The sequence below is a fragment of the Podarcis gaigeae genome (assembly GCF_964106915.1).
Source record: "Podarcis gaigeae genome assembly, chromosome: 1".
In the NCBI taxonomy this organism is placed as follows: Eukaryota; Metazoa; Chordata; class Lepidosauria; order Squamata; family Lacertidae; genus Podarcis; species Podarcis gaigeae.
The window spans coordinates 45,919,186-45,944,915 of record NC_139678.1 but is presented as its reverse complement, the minus strand read 5'-3'; the positions used below and the strand labels follow the sequence as shown (position 1 = coordinate 45,944,915).

Sequence of the window (25,730 nt, the reverse complement as noted above, 5' to 3'; positions counted from 1 at the left end):
TGCGACAAGGAAATTGGGAAAGTAGTACAGACTGCTCTTGAAAAAAGGATGGTCAGCTGTTTATGTTCTGAGCAGTGTAGGACCCTGGGACTGCAACATGATGATTTGTGGACACCTATAAATCCATAAAGCTAAATTAAAAAAAACGAACATTTTAAAAACAAGGATTCCACTCCTAAACACAGAGGTCACACAAAAGATTGAATGGCATATCTGAATTTCAAGTACATAATATATACAGGATCCAACCAGCTCTCTAAGAGTCCAGGTTAACAGGTAGGTAGGTAGGTAGGTAGGTAGGTAGGTAAAGAAAGAAAGAAAGAAAGAAAGAAAGAAAGGCCCAATTCCCTGATCTTTCTTGGATGCACATAAAGCCCTGAGATCCTTCATCTATACTACAGTGATAGGCATGTAACAGCTGAAGACAGTGCAATAGGACTTCACTCCCTTCCTTCCCTCCCTCCCTCCGAGCAGGAGAACCCCCAGTACTTCACATGGGAGAAGAGAGGAAATATAGTCTTGTCTGTACAAGCTTTTCTGCTTCCCCTTAGCGAGTACAACCCAGGATCTTCTCATTAGAGCCAGAAGTGAAAATGTACAGTAGAAGCCATAAATATGGGCTAGAGTCCTGCTCATAATTAAGCTGCAAAATCTCAATAATGACTCAGTGAGATTTAGACTGCCATGATATAAAAACTATGATCCAATAGGATGCAGAATGTCTATCAGGTGTCCAATTAAAATTTACCAACTTCTGCCACTTTAGCTCTTGTATAAAGACAGAAATCTCACTCACAGAACTACCTTGGTTTGAGGCCTTGTAAATAATAATTTACAGGCAGTTAACCCTTTACCATTCAACTATGTATAAAACCCTTTACAACCAATGATTTTTTTCTTTCTTTCTTTCCACTGTATAGAAGATACATAACTTGAAACAGCAATGTGATCCTTTCCTCCTTTCCTTCGGGCAAGCCATAAGATTTTTACTGATACTCATCCAAACTCACAATAACTTTCATCATTTATGTTGCCATCTTCAGATTTATTTTCTCTGTAAAAATGCTCTGGAGTGAAACCAAACAGTTCTTCAAAGAAAGCCAGACTGTCATCTGAAATTACCATTCCCTGTCATCCCTGTTGTATGTTACATAAATTGCCTTCCAAGTCAAAGTCAGTGCTTGCTGTTGCTGAATCCGGTAGCTCTACACACTTGCAAGTAGTTGGTTGAGCTACAGAATCGGCTGTTCCCTCTGGAGGAACTGATCACACACACAAAATCGTTGTTTGTTTGCTTCCCTTGGCTTTACTGCACTTCCAAACCGCCTTATCAGGAAGGGTTTAATCACTCTGTTTGCAATAGTGCAATCTGACAATGCCTCCTTTGGCATAATTCAAAAGTCAGCAGCGGTAAAACCTTCACCTACTTATAGCTTTGGGTTGATCTCCTTCAAAACGGACAGTAGTCTTTCATCATGGGGTGCCATCCCTGATTCTTCTGATTGTACTTTTTAAACTGTTGCAAGGTCTGTCAGTTTGCATTTCTTAGTGCAGAAAGTATTGATGTGTAGAGATCGTTCCTATTCTAATTAATTCAAGAGGGTTCTGGAAGCTTCTCTGCGTGAAAGAAACAAGCAAGGTTCATGACATTTGGGTTATTCCTTCAGAGAAGCTGAATACAGCTGGCTTAAACTGATTCTGTTATCTTTTTCTGTCAAGGTCATGCTGACTGTAATCGTAAGGCTCACTCTCTCTCTTTCTGTCTCTCTTTCCTTCTAGTGTGGTGTTCTGAATATAGTGTTACGGTTTAATCTTATTATAAGTTATTGTAAGTTTAAGTTAAGTCTGCTGCAACTGGATGTCTTATGGACAGTGCCAATCCTGAATGTATGGATTTGTCACCATTATGCTCATTTGCCTTCAGTAATGGTAAAGCTCTGCTGGATGAAATATTAATTTACTCTGCTAACTATATGTTGGAATCTGCTCTGGATCAATTAGAATACATGACAAGCTCATTCTACAATATTTGGTCACTTGATTTCCTTTCATTTGTGAACCTTGTTGTTGGCATCCATCTGCCTCAGGAGACTAGATGAGTGCACCTTCGCGGGTGAAGTCAAGCTGTTGTAAGGCTGCAGCGCCTTCTGTGACCGTGGAGACTGATGCGGGAGAGACATGTTTTCTTGCAGCTAGGGAAGATGAAGGTGTCCAGTTGTGCCGCTGCACATGTGGTTCTTCTCTCTGTGCTCCTCCCAGCAGTCATTCCTCCAGTGATCCATAATCACTGTTATGGATACATGACATGACTCTCTCCTCTCCAGGCACTGCAGTTGTCTGCAAGGGATTCCCATACGGCAGAATTGATGTGGCCAGCCTTCATGTCACGTATGCAGAAATCTTTGTAACGCAGAGTTGGTCTACCAATGGGCCTGGTGCCTGAAGCCAGCGCCCCGTACAGCACGTCCTTGGGGATCCTGCCATCTTCCATTGCGTGGACATGACCAAACCAGCTTAGACGTTGCTAAGATAGGAGTGCGAACATGCTGGGAATTTGGACTTGGGAGAGCACATCTTTGCTTGAAACTCTGTTCTGACATGTGGTACCCAAACACACACACACACCCCAGTAGCTATGACCCTGTGTATTATTATAGCTGGAAAAGGTTCCTTGCAAACACAGGATTACTCTTGGTGCATTACACCATCTGCAATCATCTGTCAAAATAAATATACAGGTGCCATTGTGCAAAATTCTTTTAAGTGCAGATGGGACTGTATATATATTAAAAAAACAAACAAACCAAGGGCATATCATGTCTCTGCAGTAGATAACCAGAGAAGCTGGGAGTGGGAGATAGTTACAATAGCTAACTATCTAATGATGAAGACTCACCTGCCTGATCAAATTTTCCTCTCAAAAATGATTGCACATGCACTTCAAGCTAGCCTATGCCCGTTTAAGTAATTACTCAAGGGCCAAGAGTCAATGAAGGACCTGTGTATTGCACCCTGAATGGAAGGGAAAAAACAGAATCTGCGTATTCTTACTGACATCATGGTTAAGCATTTCTGGAGCTTACATCCATGGCTTAAATGGAAGCAAAGACTGTGCATAAAGTATTGCAACAGGATGGAACATCAATATATTGAAACCAAGGAGATGAACTGTAACTTTTACTAGATGCAACTCTCAAAAGCTCAGTAAAAATACTGTTGCTGCTTTTGTTTCTTTTTAAAAGGAAGTATGGGAGTTTAGTGGTGGGAAGATGAATATTGACTGTTCATTCAAAAATGAGAATGTCCAAGACCGGGGAAGTTGTATGTGAGAAGTTCAAGACACATCCCAAGAGGTGAATTCACTCCATATGATTTAACATCACCCATAAAACAGCATTAAGCTCATCAGTATGAGCATGTGGGGGTTTTGCTAGATCAGTTAGCTGGCTATTTTCCTGCTATGAGCTAGCACGGGACTCCACTTTCGGAAGGGAATCTCTCCAGAGAGGACATCTGCTATGGAAGAATTGCATCCAGATGCTGAGGAACATGCAAATGAAGCCCTGGCCTGAATCTTGGGCCTCAGAGACCAGGGATTTAGTAATAAGACCAGGCTGCCTGTTTTTGCCTCTGGGTTGGCTGCGGGGGAGAATATGCTGCTACTACTGTAAGAATTTTTACCTGGCAACACTGGATGGAGAAGTGAAACTCTTTGCTTGGTACTTGGGGGTTGGGGTGGGACAAGCACTTGACTCTTGGCTATCAGCATCTGATCAGCAAGGAGAACATTTGCTCACTAGTCAGTGTCACAAGGTAAAACCTCGGCCCTATAGCTTTTGCTAAAAAACAATGTATAACTGCTGCCTGCAATGTGTTTATTGTGCTGTTTTATACTGTTTCTACATAGTTTTATCATAGCTAGCCATTCTTTCACTCTTAGGAGAGGGAGGTCAGGATATAAATTAGAACTATATAATAACTAGTAATAATACCAGCAGATTAAACTATAAATGGGATGGTAAAAACAGCACAAGCGGTAAATTTAAAGAGAAAACCAATTCATGTTAATTTTAACACCACTCCTTCTACTAGTCAACCCAGTGGCCAGTGTGACAACAGAAATGGTGCTGTATGTGACAACTTCCAAAAAGATTTTTGAATTGTCCTAACATACACTGCTTCACAACAAACGTAAAGTTTTATTTGTAAAAGAATGTGCTCCGTTGCCATTGATTAAAACAGAAAAAGTATACTGTGTTAATGCAATGCTGCTCTCTACTGGCTGGAATGAGTCCTGACACTGAGCTTATAAAAAAACCCCACACCTCATTCAGTGTTAAAAATATTACAGTGGTACCTCGGGTTACATACGCTTCAGGTTACATACGCTTCAGGTTACAGACTCCACTAACCCAGAAATAGTACCTCAGGTTAAGAACTTTGCTTCATGATGAGAACAGAAATTGTGCTCCGGCGGCGCGGTGGCAGCAGGAGGCCCCATTAGCTAAAGTGGTGCTTCAGGTTAAGAACAGTTTCAGGTTAAGAATGGACCTCCAGAACGAATTAAGTACTTAACCCGAGGTACCACTGTACTTACTTAAAATAAATGAGCAGATGTACTAGTAATGATGTGCAGTACTAGTAATTATGGATTTAAAAGTTTGACAAACTTTGGCCCAACACTGGGAAATAGAGTAACAATAAAAAGAAACAAGAATACCTGGATTGCCAAAATGAAAAGAATTAAGACTTCACAGCACAGTAATGCCACACATTCCAAAATCATGATTAAACAAAACAGACTGGATTAAAGTAACTGGACATGCTAGCAGAAGCCCATACAAGGATCTCCACTAGTGAAATGGGGTTTCCCCACCTCATATCCCCCTACCTAAAAAATAGCTTGGAGTGGTCAGAACACAAAAGAACAGCAAGGTGGGAGGAGAGGGAAGAGGGTTCCATCAAGCAAGTTGCTGTGTGTTGAATTTTATGTCCCATCTCTTGCACATTTAATTCCAAATTATGCCTTTTAAAGAAATGAGTGACTGGTGCAACTAAAGTCCAAAATTCCTCAAGCCAGAACTCACCCAATATCCATACAAAACAACACTAATTTTAAAGGATTAAATCCATCCCAATTTTGTGTAGCCAGTAAGATTTCACTGTATTGCTATACAATATAGAAGTTCCACAGAATTCAACCCAGTATATATACTTATGGGTGGCATTCAATTAAGTCAAAATGATCTCTTTCATATATACATTAGCTGTGATCTCTATGATCTCTTTCATATATACATTAGCTGTCCTAGGATTTACGTAGCAGTCCAAGGATTTATTTGCAGTTTCATAAGGGTATATATTGAAAGTAAATAATTAAATGAGCAAATTAAATGAATTTGGAAGGTATTTTTAAAAAAATAAGGAACAGCAGAAAGAGGGGGAAGGAAGTCAAACTTTGAAATATTAAATTGATTGTTAAACTAATGAAATGTATAAACTTGAAAAGTATAAATACTGTAAAAACTTTTTTTTAAAAAGGATTTACTTCTCCCTAATTGTACTATTTCTATCTTAACACTAGGCTTTCAAGAGAAAGCGCTGAGCTCTCGATGCCCGCGCCCCGAGCAACAGCGCATCTCTGAGGTAAAACCAAAACCAAAAACTTCTCCCGACGGCGCGATGCCGTTTCCTCAACCAGTTTCTACGAGTTGCTCGAAGCCACGCCCCCACGGGTTCGTCGCGTGGCCAGAGAATCCTCCGCGCCCCGCCTACTTCTTCTGAACGGACTATACAGTAACCCCTTCCCCGCCGCCAAACAGTCACGTGACCGTCAGCGAGGCAGGAGGACCGCACGCGAGTGAGGTTGGGCGGAGGGGACGCGAGGAGAGACATTAGATACATAGTCCGGCCACTCTTGATCTCTCTCTCTCTCTCTGTCCCGGCGAGGAAAACAAAACGGCATATGATCGGCACCCCGATTCGACCAATTGAAAGCCTCGGGCGGGCGGAGAGGCGGGACGAGGAAGGGAACCAATGAGAGAGCAGTTGTGAAGGGGGAAGCTGAAGGAAGTGCTGAGTCGAAGTGGCTTAAAGCTTCCGAGTGAACGGGCTGCGGGGGGGGGGCGGGGCAGAGAGTACAGTAGTTTTTCCTGCCACGTCGCTGCTGGAGGTGTCTGGAACCTTGAAGATCAAAGATTAGGTGGGATATGCGTGCGCGCGCATGTGGTCGCTAGCAGAGGGAGGAGCTGGGAGGAGGAGGAGGAGGAGCAGCAGCTGGGAGGAGGAGAGGCAGGAGTAGGAGCGACTCCTTGACCACTTCCAGAGTTTTGAGGGAAACGGAGCTGGAAGGAAGGAGGCTGCTGACGGCTGCTGCTTGAGGCTGGTAGGTCGGAGTCCGCGGGGGGGGGGGGGAGCGGGAAGTTATGGGTCTTTGCTTCACTCCTTGAAGCGGGAAGGGCAGAGTTGCCGAATTTGTGGACTTCCCACAGGCACCTCGGCCCCCTCGGCACAAATTCGCTGTTTTTTCTCCTCTGACTTTAGCTGTGGGTAAGGTTTTGGTTGGGTTATGATAATTTTAGTTTATATTTTAGTGCTCAAGATTTAATGTATATTTTTAACTGCTGCTAAATCTGAATCGTCTCTGTTAAACCCAGTTGCAATTCAATGTATTCCTGTTGTGTTTTATGATTTTTCTGATCTTGTAAGTGAGCCGGAACTGGTCTGTGACTGTAATAATAAAATTCGATTTAATTGTTGGGTTGGATAGCCTTTCTTCCTCTTAAGGAGACCCTTGACTTAATCTAACCATAAAAGTAATAACAAAAAAATTTCCTTCCAGTAGCATCTTAAAGACCAACTAAGTTAGTTCTTGGTATGAGCTTTCGTGTGCATGCACACTTCTTCAGATACCCCAGGTCTTTAAGGTGCTACTGGAAGGAATTTTTTTTGTTTTGACTATGGCAGACCAACACGGCTACCTATCTGTAACATAAAAGTAATAGTTACAGGTAGGTAGCCCTGTTGGTCTGCCATTGTCGAAACAAAATAAAAAAATTACTTCCAGTAGCACCTTAGAGACCAACTAAGTTTGTTATTGGTATGGGCTTTCGTATGCATGCACGCTTCTTTAGATAGTCTGCCTTGTATAAAAATAAACAACTTCCATGAAAGCCGGTATAGAAACAGTTTCCATTAAAGTCGGCGTAACAACACAATTGCAGTACAAGGCTAATAATACTAAGACAAAACCAGTAGTAGGAATATCCAATACCTATATCCTCACAGAAAGCTTGTTACGGGTTTCGCTTGATGTCTTAAATGAATCAGAGAGTAAGTTGGATGAATGTTATTGTGCAGCGGCTAGGATCCAGAGAGTTGCTTTACTGGAGCTCTGGTTTTACTGCTAGCCCGGTGGACTTCTTTCCTTATTTTTTGTTTTTTAAGTTGAAGAACACAAGTTGTATGTACAGTGGTATGTACAGTATGTACAGTGCTTCAGGATGAGAACAGAAATTGTGCGGCGGGGCCCCATTAGCTAAAGTGGTGCTTCAGGTTAAGAACAGTTTCAGGTTGAGAACGGACCTCTGGAACGAATTAAGTACGTAACCAGAGGTACCACTGTATCACAAACTACTTTTTGAAATAATTTCCCCAAAGAATCCTGGGGGAGCTACAATTCTCAGCAGCCTTTAACACGCTACCATTCCCAGGTTTCTTTGGGAGAAGTCATGTGCTTTCGGGGTGTATGATGTGGCTGTGAACACAGATTTTAAAGCAGCTGAATTGAGGTGTTATTTGTGTAGAGCTCTTCAAAACTGCTGAAAGTTGTGCTGTACAGTGCACAGAATGAAACGAAACTGTTGGCGAGGCAGAATCTGCTGGCGAGACAACCGAAGACCAGGTCCCAATCAGACATGGAGGATACGCCACCGCTGGACTTCTTCAGCAAGGCTAGGGTAGGTGATGATACTTTCAGATTTTTAAGGATTAATGCTTTAAATAGAATGGATGAGTCTCGGATATTTACAGTGAAAGTCCACGCTTAAATACTGACACAATAGTTGCCCTCCCGCACTCAGTTTGCAGCTCAGTGCTGCAGAACATCAGCGTCGGTGTCCATCAGAGGAAGCAGAAAAACTGAAACATTAATTTTTTTCCATGCACTTTCTACAGTGGTTTACAGAAATAAATACGCAGATAGTTAAGAAAAGTAATAATAAATATGCAGACAATTAAAAATATTTTCTATCATTTTAAATTTTATGTGATTTCAATATGTACGTATAATTGGTGTAAACCGCTTTCATTGTTTTTATGAATTTGAAGTATACAAGTATTTTTTTAATAAAGTAAATATATAAACAATGAAGCGTTTTGGCCCTTAAGCATTATCTAAGAAGGTCTTTAGGGTTTTATGTTAATTTTTTGTTCACAGTTCATATGTGATATATGCCTTTTAGATGAAAATGGCTATTTTTTTGATTGCCCCTATTAAAACAGATAGCAAACTAATGTTTGTGTGGACGTCACTCCGAGTCAATAGTAAATTATCTGAAGTATGTATGTTGCTCTGGATAACTCTGTAGAGATTAGGTACCGTATTTTTCGCCCTATAGGACACACTTTTTCCCCTCCAAAAATGAAGGGGAAATTGGGTGCATCCTATGGGGCGAATGCAGGCTTTCGCTGAAGCTTGGAGAGCGAGAGGGGTCGGTGCGCACCAAAGAGGGGTCCCGCAGGGCTGTCTAGGCTGCGGATAGCAGCCTGCTTCCCGGAGCGTCGGGCGCCCTGAAAGCAGAGCGCCCAGCGCTTCGGGAACACATCCACAGCCTAGGCAGCCCTGCGGGAGGTCCCGCAAGGCTGTCTATGCTGCAGATAGCAGCCTGCCGCCCGGCGCGAGGGGCGCCCTGAAGCAGAGCGCCCCGCCCGCCGGACAGACATCATCCAGCCCCACAAACTCGGGGGACAGCAAGGAGGCGCAGCGCTGCCATCCCGTTGTTCCTCAACCTGGTTCGGTTTCCCCGACCTGGTTTTGGGGGGAAATAAAGGGATTTCCCCCCCCCTTTATTTCCCCCCCAAAAAAACTAGGTGCGTCCTATGGGACGGAGCGTCCTATGGGACGGAAAATACGGTAATCTGCCTATAAACTGCATACACACAGTAAAATTGATTCCTATATTGGGATAGAGTAGACCATGGGACTTAACATTTGGTTATTGTAAGCAGTGTTGTAGGAGGACTTGGAAGTGAAAGATCCAGGGGGGATATTGGACGAGGCGGAATTGTGAGTATTATACTGAGAGGTGGGGCATTTTTCCAATGTGGGAGGGAAAAGAAATGTAATAGCGGGGGAGAGAGAGAGAAAGCAGGGGACATGTTCCCTTTTCTTATTCCGTTTTCTTCCTCAGCGTCCCCCAACAAAATTGAGTTCCCCAATAGAACACTGGAGTAGGTGGCATTATATTGCTCAGGGTAACGACATTTCTTGAAATTGGTTTCCTGCTTTTTTATTCACTCTTAACCTTTTCACTGATAGTTAATTCGATATTTGTACTTGTTTAATATTTAACCCACCAAATATTTTATGGAATCTTTCTTACTTATGTATCTCCTTCTTATAGACAAGAACCACCACTGCACCCAGACACTGGCGAAGATGAATCTCCCTCCACTGCATTATCTGAAATACTCTCAAACATGCCACCACCTGGTAAGGAATTTACCAAGAAAGTTCCCACTGCTTTCATGAGTTTGAGACCTTTGACATGTATCGTCACTCAACTTTTCAAAGGATGCCTGCCACCTGTGTCTAAGGAATATTTTAATCAGTTTTAAAATATTGACAAGTTAAATTGACAAATGGAAAGTAGCGGCTTTCTTGAAGTCAAATATTTTTTTCAAACGATAAATATATAAACATTTTTTTTCAAACATAATTCACATAAATGAGTATTTCAAGGCCTTGCCATGCCATCTTTATTAATACAGGCTTCTTTAGGGTGCTTCTGCCAGACATGTTGTCAACTTCAGCAACTGAGAGTGAGGTTTCCATCTTCATTTCTGTACATAAGAACTGCCCTGCTGCATCAACCTGCATGATTGACAAATAATTCCCTTACTAAATTCATAGGGCTAATATGCGGTTTAAAGATTCTCACATTCCAGCAATGTCAACAGGGATGAGTGGGGGACAATTGCCATATCTGGTCACATAGAAATCAGATACATCTGTCCAGAGCAACTTCTTGGAAAGTAAAGCTGAAAATAATACATGTTCATATTGTAAAAGGAGTTAACCTCCCTGAAGCCTTTTGGAGACGGCCAGTATAATGTGCTAAAAAAGTTGTGTGCAAAGTTAAAGGAATCTTAAAGAATGACTATACTGTCTCTGTTCCAATTGGTGAATGCAGTAACTTTGATTTGCTGCTTTCATTGTAAGTAGCCAAGGTGGATACAAATCAATGATTTAAAAAATAAAAAAAGTGATTTTTTAAAAAATTAAAATTGCATTTTAAAAAATAAAATGCTTTTGGAGGAAAAATCTTTCTAAAGACAGTTTTCTAATAAGGATTTGTTTTTAATTATGTAGCATGAGGCTTTATATGCAATGTTTAATTTTTTTTGTAAATGAATTTCATTAATCCATTCACAATGTCATGTTCTTCCAGAGGTTTCTGTAAGATTATTTGGGGCAGTTTTTCTAACAAGAAGATATTATCACAGATGCTTGTTTTTGCAGTTCTCAGAAGTGTGAATTTGTGTCTGCCGATATAACATGCCTTTTCGTCACAGGAAAAATGTTATAAACATACAGAGTTGAGGGAAAAAACTTATTCCCATTGTGCCTTTCCAAATTTACATACACAGAATCAACCCCATACCTCTTAAATGCTGAATTCCAAGAGGTTCAATGAATAGATTGTTTGGAGTGGAATAGATCCGCACAAGTAGCTAAGTGTGGATCTGTAAAAATGAAAGTGCAACCTCGTGTGCAGAAAACTCCACAAATCTTGGGATCTTTGTGTAATAATTGTGCAAGTCAGTTGTTTAACCACATCAGTTAACAAACATGGATACATATGCTATAATGTTACTGTTTTAGTTAAATAAATTGTTTAAATTGTTATTAAGGGAATAGTTATTTTTCTCCTTCCCAAAAAGTACAGCAGGAGAGTTGTCCAAATATAAATAGTTAAATTATTAAATCTCACAATAATTTCATAATTATCTATGTATTTCTAATAGTATAACTAAATCAGTAATTTTTGCTATAAAAGTAAAAACTACTCTGAAAATTTATTACTCCAAAAATGAGAGCGTCATCTGGTTGTAAATATTAAGATTATACCAGGAAGAACGAGTCTTTTTGTAAAAACATTATTTAAATCTAGTCTTTTTTTAAAAAAAACTATTTATTTGATTTGATTAGATGTTCATACAAACATTAATACACATACATTTGCAACCATAATAACAACAAAAAAAAGGATAAGAAGAAAAACAAAAGAAAAAAATTAAGGTAAGAAAGAAGTACATAAAATAGGTGGATGATAATACACCTTTTTGACTTCCCTCCACCAGTGCTTGTCATTTTTTCATTCAAGTTCTTATTTACATTGCAAATAATGTATCACTACATTATTTCTTTTATTATACTATTATATTATCATGACAACTTTACAAGCTTAGTCTACACATACCAGCATGTTATCTTTAGAGCAGTGTTTGCTCATGTACTCTTCGAACCATAACCATTGTGACCTTAATTTCTGATGTGTTTGATATCTTATTGCCGCAGTTAATTTTGCCAGTTCTATAAATTCTGTTAATTTATATAGCCAATCCACTTTTGTGGGTAATATAATTTCCTTTCCAGTTCTTTGCAAGGAGTAACCTGGCTGCTGCAGTTGCATAAAAGAGTATTTTTTTCCTTTCTTGTGGTATCTCATCTCCTACTATACTTAGTAAGAATGACTCTGGTTTTCCCCCTAAAGATATCCTGAGCATCTTTTTTAGTTCCTCATGGATGCATCCATCCTATTTAAATCAAGTCTTACTGGCTAGTGATTTAAATCATGATTTAAATCAAATCCACCCTGTAAGTAGCTACAGTTGTCCTTTGCACTGAGTTTTTATATTTATTTGTAAGAAAACTACCAACTACTTCCTTGTGTTAAACTGCAATGGTGGATGCTTTTCCTACCACAGAAAGTAATTGTATGAAGTCCTACAAATGCTTGTCCATTGTTATGCAGTGTAATCTATGGGGAAGATGGAAGAGGGTTCTGCTAACAGTGTTGGATTTCTTTTTAAGAATTACCAGGATTTTACTACGATCCTGAAAGGAACCGCTACTTTCGCTTGCTTCCTGGGCATAACAACAGCAACCCTCTCACCAATGAGAATATTCAGCACAGAAGGATGGAGAGTCAAAGGCTAAAGCTCTTGGAGGAGGAGGAGAAATGCATGAAGGTGAGCTGTTGCACTTAATTATTCTCTCAAATTAGGTTCACTTAATGCGTAAGGTCATTGCCATCAGCTGCTTTAAGGGTACGTAATTCTATGCCAGATTCTGGTTTCTGATTTAAGGTTACACGTTGCTCTTACGTATGAAAATCTTATTGTTCAAGCTTTAATTCATAAATTGAAAGCTTACATTATTCATTTGATTAAACATAGAACAAGATTATGTTAAGTCCACACACTTGCTTGATGTAAGAGTGACAATTGTACATGAAGAGTTCATGGAGTTGTATTCAATGAAGTCATTGGATGAACAACTTCCAGTGGTGCAATGGAACTTCCTACCCTTTGTCCTTCTTGAAAGCCCCCCCCCCCAAAAAAAAAACTGCTTTGGGAGTTCCCCCATTCCTCCAGAGCAGGACGGTGTTTGTGTGTACTCAAGCACACATGTGGAGGTTGGGAAATTCCATTGTGTGATAGTTCTGCTTATGGTTTTGTTGGATTCAGCCCATGATTTTTTTAAGCACAAGGAACATGATTGTGCACTTTCACCATTTTTAAACAGAAAGCATCCAGGTCTGGGCTGAACTCTTCAATCGTTTTACGCAAGAGGCAGTTAGGTTTGCCTAGCTCTATCAACTATTGCAGGTAAGATGATTTAACATTCCTTTTATGTTGCAAAGCTCTTTCTCTTAAGCTCTGTGGAAAAGGGGAACTTCTCTAACAGACCAGAGTGACTACAAGGTGCCCAATTACTGAATATATCAGTATCAGATTCTACAGTATGTGGAGGATGGATCTACAACATACCTTTCACATTTATTTGGTTTGCAGCCTACCTAAAACCTCTTTTGCTTGATTTGGTGGAAGAGATAGTTATCAAAGTACTTTTTTGATCAAATGGTAATCTTTCTCTGTTCATAGTATTTTAACAACAATGTGTAGTTCTTGTATATAAGTTACTTATACTCCATTTTTATCCCGTCCTTCCTCCCAAAGGGCAGCCTTTATTAGACTAGATTTTATTTCAGCTAAGCAGTCTAAATGTTGCTGCCACTGAGGGTGCTATCCAACTAACTCACTTGTAAATGCATTTGCGCGATTCACCTTACAAGCCCCATCAGCAAAAGCCCTATGCGAGGGCTTCCACTTGCATGATGGGGCTTTCCCTCGTCTCTCCTCCCACCACTGTATGCCACCTGAAATTGACTGGTGGGGAGGTGGAGGTGAACCCCCAGAGCAGTGAAGGGAGTGGGACTCGATCCATCTGGCAAGTTGATAGGGGAGGAACCACTTATTCAAATCAGCAGGCTTAAGTCTCCTTTGAGTTGATGTTGATAGGCAATACACTGCAATTTATTCTCTCCCCCCCCCCCCACTATTGGACTTTGCACTGGAAATGATAGGTTTGGGAACGTTCAGGTACCAATCCTATGGCTAGTTGGTGGGGAAATATGAAGGCATTTTAACCACCCATCTATTAATGCCTTGTCAGACTTCACTGGCAGAATAGAAGGGAGTACAGAGTGCAGTCCTTCCATTACCATGTGTAAAATATTTTTTTAAATAATTTGGTTTTTCATTTCCCTCCTGTTGGAAACAAGGGGCTGGATACATTTAAATAAAGTTCAGAAGTGTATGTAAATCTCCGGATTTTGGAATGTTATCAGGAAACCAGGAGGGCTTTGGACCCAAGCAGCTTCCTAGAATGTCCCCACCCTTTTGACCCTGCATCATGTTGGGCCAAGGTGTCAGAGGAAGCTGGTGCCATTGGAGAAGGATTATCCGACACTGGTTCTCCCTGACCCACAGTTCTGTTTGTTATGTAGAAGGGTTAGATCTGATCTGTCCTATGACCACTGCTATACCATCTCCAGGGGCCACAGGACAGCACTCTTAATTTATCTGACCACTCTAAAACAACACTTGATTGTTAGCACCGATACTGGCTCTCATACTGATTTTGGCTTTGTTGACATTAAATGCCAGTTTCCTTGGTTGTTCTCTTTTCCTCGTTCTGGCGTAGGTCGATCCATGAATTAAAAGTGAATTGCATGCAGAGAAGGAAATTGGAAATTGAGACCCCAGATTCCTCTATTTGTGGAAGCAACAATTTTAAATTGATAATGGTAAGTTGGAGGGGTTTTGTTTTGTTTTGTTACTTACGTTAGGACAGTCATTTATCTTGGTATTAAGGTTGCAATGTGATCTTACAGCAAGAATGATCTCTTCCAGATGCATCCATGGGTACTTTCAGAAATTCTTCTGCCCTTCATTTGGAAGAATGGCAGCTACTAGCTGGATCTTGGGGCAGGGTGGGTGGCAGGGGGGCATTTGGCAACTGATAAACTTTCTGTAACATTTTGAGATGAGCTTGCGATTTTCTTCATTAGTGGAAGAGCCCTCCTTGGGGAAAAAGTAACCCCTCAGCAATTCACACCTTGCTTTTGCAGGCAGACAGTGCCTCTGAAAGAATATTCACTGTGAATGATGTGGAGCATGGAGGATGCAAATGTGGTATTGTCAACCTCAGTGGTTTGGGGAAGAATACTCTTACTGTGGAAATGTACGACAACCTGTATTTTACAAACCGCAAGGTACTGCTCTGTCCTTCTTTCAAGTTTAGAATTTATTTATTCTCTTTAACCCTAACTATTGAGACCAAGCAGAAATGTGGAGCACTTAAGTAGATTTCTGAATACCAGTTGCTGGGGAACAACACTTGGAGAGGACCAATTTACTTGTGTTCTGCTTATGGGCTTTCCATAGCCATCTGATTTGACCACTATGGGACATGGGATGTTGAACTAGATAAGCCTCTGGTCTCATAAGCTGGTCTGCTCTTGTGTGAGAGCCTAGCCACAGTTATCTGTGTCCAGGTTAGATTATTGTAACTCATATATGGTTTGAATATGGAAGCTCTTTTCAGAATTCAGTTGCAAGACTGCTAAACCAAGACAAGACATCAGGAACATGTTTCATCTCTGCTTAAGCAAGTTTTTGGAGGGTGGAATATCAGTCCTTATAACTATAGGGATGAGACCCTTTCCCAAAGATTGCAGTGCACAGTATAAAAACACAAAATTCCTAACATAAAAAAAGTTACACACATCCCACACAAACACACTTTTAAAAAGCCATAAATTATTTAAAAGGCCTGGTTAAAGAGCTGTGCCAATCTGTATGAAATCTGTGGATTCTCATTTATTAACTAGATTGTGTTCAGCTTCCTATTGATTTTCAGGGGGTGGGGGGAACAGGGTTATACTTTCAACACTAGCCTGTTCAGTTAATCTACCTGCATTCATATATCCTTGTTCCAATAGGCATTTTCTGTTTGTTTGTTTGTTTGTTTGTTTGTTTGTTTGTTTGTTTGTTTTTGTTTATTTTCAAGGTGAATTCTGTGTGTTGGGCCTCGCTAAGTCATCCAGATTCCCATGTGTTATATCCTTCTTATAAAAAAATGAAATGCTATCAACTGTCTGGCTCCGAACACCCTCTCCGATTACATGAAGCCCGGGTGGCTCTGTAGTTTTCGCTGGAGCTGAGGGTGATGAAACAATCGCTGACACTGCTAGAGCACCGGTGGCTGAAAACTCATTCCGAGTCAGACCAAACACTGGTTAGAGCTCAATGTTGAGCCTACCAAGTCGTGATAGCGACAGCGAAGAGCGCCTTCTTCACCGCCTCTATTGCATCTGTAGAGAACAGCAGCAGGAGACTCTTTTCAAGTGGTTCACAATCTAGCGGAACCACCTTCACCATCAGGGCCTTATGACGACCCCAATTATCTCCTGCAATGATTTTGAAAAGTTCTTTGCAGATAGTCGCTCAGATTCAGAAAGAGGTAGACTCCGCAGTGGGATCCAGGCTGGGGTGGAAGAGTGCTAGGGTCCTGTCTGGTGATGTTGCATGAGATCAATTCCAATGAGGATGTGAACAGGCTGCTTGGACAAGTGAAGCCAACCACATGTCTCCTGGATCCTTGCCCATCCTGGCTCATAAAAGTGAGCCGGGCTGGGCGATGGGCTCCGCATGGTGGTGAATGCTTCCCTCTGTGTGGGAGCCTTCCCAGACCCGCTGAAAGTGGTGGTTATTAAACCGCTTCTTAAAAAACATCTTTGGACCTGGCCAATATGGCCAACTATCGCCCAGTCTCAAATCTTCTGTTTTTGGGCAAGGTGATTGAACGGGTGGTTGCTGAACAATTCCAGGCATGCCTGGAGGATGTGCATCATTTAGACCCCTCCCAAAAAACATGAAAATCGTGTTCTCTTCAGTATGTCTCTAGAAAAATCAGTTTTCTGTTCTGGGGCTTTGAACTTAAATTAAGTAACGCTACTGCAATGTTTTTGTGCTTTGTGGTAGAAAGAGGAGGAACATGACTTCCATCATTTATGTGTTTTTTTCCTTCTGTTTATTCTTAGTATCCATGCTAAAAGTAGGGAGCAGAGATTGGAGACATTGGTTTAAATGGGGGTGGGGAACCCCGTAAGTTAATACTTTTATCTATGATGCTTTCTTGATAGTGCATGTTGTACATCTTGAAATGCTGTGAAATCTCCTGTTTTCTAGTGAAATATTTATTAGTGCAACTGTGGCAGAGGGAGATCTGCCTCTTGGGCTGATTTAAAGTGACACATTCTGTTCCTGTGAGAGCTGTCCGTATTGTCTCTTTAATATCCTTAACTACCTCTATCAAGCTGTGCCTCATGGGCATTGCAGAAACTCTCGGCTGTGCCAGCCTGCTTCCAGCATCTTTGTTCAATAACTCTAATGCAGGTAGTGTATATCTGTTGGGTGAAGTCTTAGGCATGCAGAGATCCTATATGAGACATACCAGTTTTACAGTTCTCAAGTATGATTTTTCTGAATGTTATAAGAATAACACTGACATTGCCTTATGTCCAGGCCTCTGGCTTTTGTTGGTTTAGTTTAGGTAACTAGTCAGCCTTCTGTCGGTAATTGTTTTGCTCCCTTTATTGAACATGGTTTTTAAAATTATGTCCGAAGCACGTTGCTAATGTTCAGCCACTGAAAGAGGCAAGCATATGCTTTGGGTAGAGGGCATACTTATAAAAGATGGGATTTGGGGATGCATCGTGCAATTCAGTCATCATAATTCCTTCCTCAAAGCAGTTCGACTAAAGTAAATGAGACTGCTTTGATCTAAGTGGACTATGGCCTTGCTCCCTGGCAGGCATGCAAAGCAGGCATTGGGTCGTCAGTTAAGCAGTTCAATGTGGCAGAGGCTCTTCAAGTGTTTTTTGCATTTGAATGTTTTGAAGATACAGTGGTATGAATAATAAAAGATAGGTACCCTATACCGTTTTGGGGGGACAAACCTGGTGTTGAGGATGCTTTCCTAATGGCTTCTTCCTTTTTCTTTTAGGAGACCAGCCTGGAATGTTGTGCAGCTTCAAGATCTCCACAGCCTGGTCCTGTGCTTGGTGTCTGAATCCTCAGGCTGATAATTACTTTAGCACAGGTAAGGTGCAATACTTTACCACTATCATTATGGAGCTAATTACTTGTCTGGTGCTTACATTTTGTTTCATCTTAGGTTTAAGTCAACAAGTCCATGTGACCAACGCAGTGACCGGTCATCGTCAGATATTTTCTATCAGCAGTGATGCTCTCGCACAGCAGTTTGCCACCCAGGTAGGAGAGACTTTTTGTGCAACAAGCAGACCCAGGCAATGATAGCCCTGAATTTCTGTGGTTAATGTTGTCATTGCTCAACTTAAACAAGCTTTGAGTATACAGTAAAGTTGTACTATGGAGTAGTGGATAGAGCACTGGTGGAGAAAACCTGGGTTCAGATCCTAGTCATTGAATTTGCCTGGTTTTCTTTGGTTGGTATCATGTAGCTTATTTCAGATGGTTGTTGCTTGGATAAAATGGAGGTGGGGGAACAGCCCAGGTACACAACCCCTCGCTACCCAAGAAGGAGGTTTTGGGTACAAGTAGTAAGGCAGTGTTGAAATCCACTGAATTTGTTCTTTGGCTTTTATAGGCTCCAGTGCTGTATAATGGCTGCCGTTCAGGGGAGATTTTCAGCATTGATATCCGCCGCCCCATGAATACAGGGCAAGGGTTGAAAAGCCTCCGGCTGTTTCATGACTCGGCAGTCACATCTGTGAATCTTCTGAAGGATGAGCAGTACCTCTTGGCTGCAGACATGGCAGGCCGGGTAGAGATCCAGCTTGTTTCACGAAATATTCCATGAATACTGTTTTTACTGCCTTGGCTAAGCATTCCGAGGATTTTCCTTTAAGTGATGTGTTTGTTCTCTTACTCTGTCCATTTACAGATAAAACTCTGGGATCTGAGAAAACTAAAATGTGTGAAAGAATATCACGGTCATCACAATGAACACAGCATTCTGCCTTTGCATGTCAATGAGGAAGAAGGGCTTCTTACAGCAGGTAGGGCACATGGTCATGCACAAAATGGAGTTTGCCTAAAAAAGGCTGTTGAGCTGAAACTGACACGGGGGCAAACAGAAGAAGACGCCTTCACCCCGGTATGGCTCCCCTTTATCACATACACAGCCCAACAGGACAATGACAATAATCCACCAACAGCATACAAATCAATATGGCTAACCTGATCCAAAACACCCACCCACCTCACTCACACACGAAAACAAAGATCACCACAGCCAATCACAAACAAACAATCACACCCTAGGCCAACCCCAACCTCTCTCACCACCAAAGGAACACAAGTGAACAACACAAGCAACGCTGACACCAAACTCTACATACATTAAACATAATAGAAACACCGCCACCCGACCCCACCCCCATCCATCTTCCCTCTCTCCACCCCCCCTTTCTTTTTTCTTTCTTTTTTCTTCTCCCCCTAATGCCTCAACAAATGAAACGGATTTGTAAAAACGTTACATGGGAAAAAAATTACGAGGCATTACACTTACTTCTGTAAAACAAGAAAATCCTTAATAAAATATTTTTTTAAAAAAAGGCTGTTGAGACAAAGCTGTCTGCAGTTGTTTTTGACAAATGTTTTATATATCTCTAGGGCTGTGTAGTGAGAGGTTTTTCCATCGTTGTTCAGCCACTGGATCCAGTGCATTTCACTCACAGTACCAAGTCAAAATATTGGTCCATCTGCCTTAGTGTTGTCCACACTGGCTGGCAGCAGCTGCCCAGTGTTTCAGATGAACTTGTATAACCTATAAATATGTCCTATAAATATGAAATATGAAATATGTTCAAATGTCCTACATTTGAATTGTGAAGAAATCTTAATAGCTGACAGGAAACATGCCCAGGACTCCACAAAATGTGTTTAGTTCTGCTGACCCAAATTTTCAGAAAATTTCTCCTCTCTGGGAGATTCATTTGCCCTTTCTTCCACATATGTATTTCCTGCAAGCAGCCTCGCATGATTGAGGAGACAGGGAGATGTAAATGTAACAAGTATTTTATCAAATGGACGTAATGGGCTGTTAGTTTCTAGAATATTTGTTTTTTCCTTCCTCAGTGGGTCAGGATTGTTATACCCGAATTTGGAGTCTCCAAGATGCTCATTTGCTACGGACTATCCCTTCTCCACATCCATTTTCCACTGACTCCATCCCAAGTGTGGAGTTTTCATCGCACCTTGGAGGCTCTCGAGGGGTTCCCGGCTTGCTTATGGCTGTCAAGCAGGATCTCCATTATTTCTCCTATAAAACAGGCAATCCATATTGTCTGCCTGCCAATGAAGAGGACAACTCCACTCCACCTCAGTGATGGAGAATAAAAATGTGGAGGCTGTCTGCCCTGCATATTGTTGTACGGAGATGGGCTGTGGTTCTTTCCTTTAACATTCTTTATTTTCTTATTTCGTGAACGCTTTTCTCCTCAGTTTTCATATTTCAGAATATTGTGAATAAAGTCATTGGAGCATTTAGTTGTTTTTGCTATTTTCAAACACAGTTCTTTGATTTTTATTGCATATTGTCAGCAAGAAAAAATTCAGTATACCTGCGTCCTCAGATATGCCACATTACAGCTTCCATGCTGCATGCTTGCTCCTAATTGTTTACTTGGAGAGCTTATAGGTTTTATATAAGCCCACAGAAATAGTGGAACAGTGCTGGCTATCGAGGGTGTTTTCATCGGCAGTGTAAGCAACCTGCAGGAATATTGCCCATGCCATGCAGAATGGCTGCTGTTCTGGAAATCCTGATTATACCTACCATTCTTGCTTCTGGGCTGAACATGTTCAGTTCCAGTTACCGAGCTTGCTGATTACTCAATACATAATATTTTTCTTGCTTCTGTAATTTGCTAGGAATGCTTACCAAAAGCTATGCCATCTTGCAGAGTCTCTGAGGTGGGTCTGCTCGTGTTCCCAACGTCCTAAGAACTAGAATTATCTAAGAGATATTTCAAGTGACATAAATCAAGCACAACAAATACATGCTTCCCAAAGTATGTTTCTACTGTGATGGATAGGGAACAAGTTCGTGCAGATTTATGCTAAACCTGACCTGTTCAGCACACCATCTTACGCTTTTTAAAATAAGTGGATTTAGATTTTATTTTGACTGTTCTTCGGCAACTTTGCTTACTGAAATCTAGATAAGATTTTTTGTGTTAAACTCAAATGTTTAAGAATTTAAGCGAAAGTTTGTTATTTGTTGCTGCTGCTGTTTTTAGAGATTCTGCATCTTCATCATTCCACTATGAAAATGTTTCTTAAAAAATAAAGGGAGACTGAAGTTCTTAGTGGATGGTGGATTTGAATCCGCAGATCCATTCCAGCACAATAACAAATATTTTTGCAAAGTCTCTGGAAACGTGGTATGGTTTTTAAGACAACAGCAGCTGAAGGAGGAATTTAATTATTTTACTTGGAGCTCAGATACCAGCATGTCTGATGACACCTAATCCACAATAGCTTGCAGTTCTAAAACAAGTAAGGAGTGAGAGACGGCTGCCAAAGAGGGCTGCCGCCGTACCAGAACAGAAATTGAGACTCTCTTGCCCGCCTTTGGGGTCTTGGAAGACAGTTTTGGAAATATCAGCCCAGCTTTTGCTGAGATAACTGTTAAGCATCATTTTCAAAGGCTCCAAAAAGCCTACCAGAACTCAAAAGACAAGACTTTTGATGTGGAAAACAGTTCTGGGTGTTCTCATCTATGGTTTTAATGAGCGTTTGGAACAGGATATGACAGGTGTTTATGGCTTGCAGATATATTTGATTTGAAGGTCCCCCAGGGGTGTGGATTTGAGTATACTCATTGAGTTAACTTTTCCACTGGAGTGGCAAGTGGGACTTAATGACATATTGTAGTTAGCATTCAAAAACAATATAAGGCACTTATTCCTAGACGTAAAGTGAAAACCTTCCTTACCAATGAGGATCAGCACAGTATTTCAAGACTGATCTGCTGTGCTGTTTCATTGCAGGGAACAATTTTCATTTAAGTGGGTCATTGAATCCTTAAGATACTTAGGTGTACAAATACCTACTCAGTTGTCAAAACTGTAATTTCATACTACAGGCAACCACCACCTCAACCCCCTGGAGAAGGAGAATCTGGAATATGATGCTTTTGAATGAACTGTATAACTTGTGACTTTGTGCATAAGCATAACCGAGAGTCTGTTCCATGTTCAAAATATTTTAAGACACTGTAGGCTTTTTTGATGAGTAGGAATAAATTAAGTATTTTGGACTGGAGGTTCTGAATGTGGCTCTCCCAGACACCCCTTTCGCGTGCACCAAGTTCCCTCACCATTCCTTCTTTATTATTATTATTAATTGGGATTCCTTGGCGCTTGCTATTCCTTTCTGCCTCCACACCCCGTGTAGACTAGGAAATCCTGTAGACTAGGTAGAAATCCTGCCCTGGGCCAGTCACTGTCTTAGTCTAGCCTGCCTCACAAGACTGTTGTGACAAAGATTAGAGGGGAGGAGAAACCTTGCGCTCCTTAAAGGAAAAGTGGAATACGTAGAATGAACAAATAAAAATTATTTATAGGATTGGAAAGGAAGAGAGCGTAGCAGGTGGCGGAAGCCTGTGCATCTTAACCTCCTGCAACATTTCCAGGAGTGCTTTGCTTAGAGGTGGGGACAGGTATCTGCTTTTTAAAAAAAGCTTTGGCCAGTTCTTGTGGTTGGCCTGTTGTTTTGGCCCATAAACCTCTCCAAGATAGGATTCAAGCTGCTGCAGAAACCTAAGCTGGTAGCAAGCACTCCTAGCCACTGGCTCTTCCACAGAGTCCAAGAGAACCACCAAACTGTATTCTTGCCCCTTGAGAGGAATGCAACCCTATCCTGATAAGACACAACAGTGAAGATTCTCTGGATGACCTTCCCAGTGCTTTCATGTAGAGAAATCATAAATGTGTCACCATAAATCAGTCAATGGCGGAATGGTGACTTGCAGTTACCTTTTTCAGAAGGGGAACAGTAGGCTTGGGGAAAATACGATTGTTTTTACTGAATCTGTAAAACAGACTTTGATATTTCTCTTATACATTGAATCTTTATATTGAAATAATATATAGTGAAGGCTGAATTCAAATACTACATTGTAAACAAAAGAAGAAATGCTTCATTTTTTAAACCAGTATCTAAGCCTATCTTTCCATTTGCCAGCTGCCACGTTGGAAACAAATAATAACTTTGTCACAGAATAGTTGACTTGAAGCCTTTAATTTTGTAACTTTTTTTTGGTATGTTTTGTCATGGTTGCTTCATCTTACTACAGCCGGATCCCAGACTGAGAAACACACCTGTGTGCTGGGTGAACCATGCACTGCGCCTTGTAGAATATGTAAACCAGGGAAATCCCATTTTGTGGGGCTGTTTATGGTATGGGGTGTGAAGAATATTTATTTCATTTTATACAAAACCTATGTGGGATTTAAACTTCAGTTTGGCAGGGGTGTATCACCTTTTCCTACTTTCTTTATAATGGCAAGCCAAAGACACTTCAGTAATTTGTATTTTCTTATGACAATTCCTTTGTGAGCAGGCACCTACTTTTGGCTTCCCATTTAAATTCCAATCTTGGCTGTGAGTCCTGGGAGAGCTGTTCCCTGCCCTGCAAGCCTTTTCCCACTTGGCCTGGGAGGACCTGGGCCCTGACTGACTTCAGCTACAAAAGCTGAGGCCACTGAACAGACTTTGGGGCTCTACTGACTGAGGTGGGGGTGGGGGGGTTGTTGCTGTTACTTTTATTTTATTTTATTTTTATGTTGATGTTACGATTTATATGGATTTTTTTTAATGTGGTTGTGTACTTTTTGATGTTTTATTGTTTATGACTACTTTTAATAATTATGTATTTTTCATTTTGTAAGCTGCCATGAGCATAGTTTTAACTATGGAAAGGTGCCATACAAATAAAATTATATATGTTTGAAAAATCTGCTAATTTTTATTCGTATTTTTTTGTACTAGTTACCACTAGCTGTACTAATTTAGCACCAATACACACATCTCTTTTTGTCAACAGATTATGAAAAGGGTGTACTAAAGTCCATGGCAAAGGTTGATATTTTTGGCATATAAGTCCTTCTTACTGATAAAATCCCAGTTAGGAGATGGGAAGCAGCAAGGTGGAAAGGGAAGGAGAGAAGGCTTTTCAGATATCTTGCCTTCCTTTTATTGACTTTGGGCACACTAAACTTAATTTGGAAATTCATAGCTGTTATGTTAGCCTGGTACATTTGCTTATTTGTCATAATTTTTTTTTTAAGGAAGATGAATGCCATTTCCCCAAGCCTCCCTTAGGCATATCCCTCTAATGCAGAGGTTTTCAACCTCTTTTGAGTCCATGGCTCCCTTGACCAACTACCTTCTTTCTTGTGGAGCCCAGTTATGTGACCCCTTGCCTGCAGAGCTGGCAGTCCCTCACCCCTTTTTGAACACCCTGCCTTGTGGAGTGTTCCCTCAGCCCCCTCTCCTCTACCCTCTCCTTGGGAGTCCTCTGGGCAGCCGCAGCTACCGCCCCTGCCCCAAAGAGAGGTGCCTCTTCACACTACCCCACAAGGGCCTGGGAAGCAACCCCTGGCCAGCCCCAGAGGCACTATTCACCTGCTCAGCTTGTAGCCAGGGATTCTGCAGCAAACAGCTATGCATGGCTTTGGGAGGCAGAGACGCCCGACCCATCATTCAAGGCACCCTAGGGTGCCACAGCACACTGATTCAAAACCACTGCTCCAATGGCTCACTTGAGGTGGTTTGGCTTTGGCTGGAAAAATACCTCAGAAATGTCTTTAAAAAAAAAAAAGTATTTACCCATGCAGCAATGCCAGCCCCAGGCTTTTTAATCACTTGAGGCAAAACATCAAATGGTGCACGTCCCCCACCTTTGCCACCACTTGAGGCAACCAGAGGTGGCCCAGGGATGCTTCAGCGTGCTGAAGGTGAGGAGGAGGGGGAAAGGAGGTTGGAGAGGAGCAGATGGCGACAGCAGTGGCCTTGCTATTTCCAGGCAGCAGCCACAGGTGACAAACTCAGGAGGCAGCAGGTGACGTGCTTCTTGGTCTTCAGAGCCTCTTCTGAGGTACCAGAGGGACCGTTCCCCCTCGGGGGCGACTGGGATGACAGCAGCAGCACATATTTGCAGGCAAAGGTTCACGAGGATCCCTTCACCTTCCTTTCGAGATCTGCTGTCCATGGTGACTGCCTCAGGGTAATGGGTGGACAGGCCCTCCCTATTGGGGAAAGGATACTAGACTAAATGTGTCATTGGTCTGATCCAGCAGAAACCCCCTATGTTTGAGGTGCAGGTAAACACTAAACTCTGAAAGTCCTTGTGCCTTCCACAGCTGTGGCAGGTTAGCAGAATCCCACCAATGGTATTTCTCACAGAGAGCCCCAGTAGTTTGAAGTCTTGTTTCTTGCTAGAAATTTTCTAGATTTGTTTGGTTTGCTACTGATACAGCTAATCTTTTATCTGAGGGGTTGTAGTCATTCAGATATCTAGAAAATATCTAGGGGGGAAAGGCACCCTAATTATATTGATACCTTGAGTCCTTTTGTATCTGGAGATTCCAATCTGTGACTTGGGTATTATTTTGAAACTAAGGGAAAGCAACCAGTTGCTCTTGGAAGCATAAACCTCCCTCTTGTTTCCAATATAATACTGAGTATTGCAGGGCCAAGCAAAATTACAGGTTCAACTTCCCCATCTCCTTAAAATTATGGCACGTTATTTCTACTTTGTGGAAACTGAGCCAGTTCTTAAGAGCATTGCCACTTATACGCTTTCTCCACTTTCTAGAACAGCTAAG

The 25,730-nt window shown here is 41.5% G+C and overlaps 1 protein-coding gene and 1 long non-coding RNA gene across 5 annotated transcripts; one reads left to right on the top strand and one right to left on the bottom strand.

The window, feature by feature from the left end:
* The first annotated feature begins 6,050 nt into the window (after positions 1–6,050).
* DCAF4 (DDB1 and CUL4 associated factor 4) lies at positions 6,051–23,858 on the top strand. Of its 4 annotated transcripts, XR_014567760.1 has the most exons (15): positions 6,226–6,385; positions 7,806–7,958; positions 9,624–9,712; positions 12,317–12,474; positions 13,031–13,113; positions 14,492–14,594; positions 14,919–15,062; positions 15,860–15,909; positions 17,168–17,247; positions 17,858–17,953; positions 18,029–18,126; positions 18,482–18,658; positions 18,779–18,893; positions 19,975–21,770; positions 21,812–23,858. XR_014567760.1 is itself a non-coding variant. In XM_083754040.1 (14 exons), exons 2-14 carry the CDS (start codon positions 7,849–7,851, stop codon positions 20,223–20,225), a joined length of 1,554 nt encoding a protein of 517 aa, XP_083610166.1. In that variant the 5' UTR covers positions 6,051–6,202; positions 7,806–7,848; the 3' UTR covers positions 20,226–23,858. The 4 variants fall into 4 exon arrangements, 3 of the variants coding, with proteins under 3 accessions (XP_083610166.1, XP_083610165.1, XP_083610167.1); XM_083754040.1 differs by lacking the exon at positions 6,226–6,385 and adding an exon at positions 6,051–6,202 and having other exon boundaries at positions 19,975–23,858; XM_083754039.1 differs by having other exon boundaries at positions 19,975–23,858.
* Positions 9,949–11,395, bottom strand: LOC310851540. Its single transcript, XR_014567762.1, has 2 exons — positions 10,884–11,395; positions 9,949–10,093 (listed from the first exon to the last, which is right to left on the bottom strand). It is a non-coding gene; the product is annotated as an uncharacterized lncRNA (long non-coding RNA).
* Positions 23,859–25,730: the final 1,872 nt, after the last annotated feature.

Coding starts and splice junctions, on each gene's coding strand:
- DCAF4 (XM_083754040.1), top strand. CDS start 7,849: ATGAAACGAAACTGTTGGCGAGGCAGAATCTGCTGGCGAGACAACCGA. Junction 13,114..14,491: donor AGCTCTATCAACTATTGCAG/GTAAGATGATTT, acceptor GTTCTGGCGTAG/GTCGATCCATGAATTAAAAG. Junction 17,248..17,857: donor GTTCAATAACTCTAATGCAG/GTAGTGTATATC, acceptor TTTTTCTTTTAG/GAGACCAGCCTGGAATGTTG.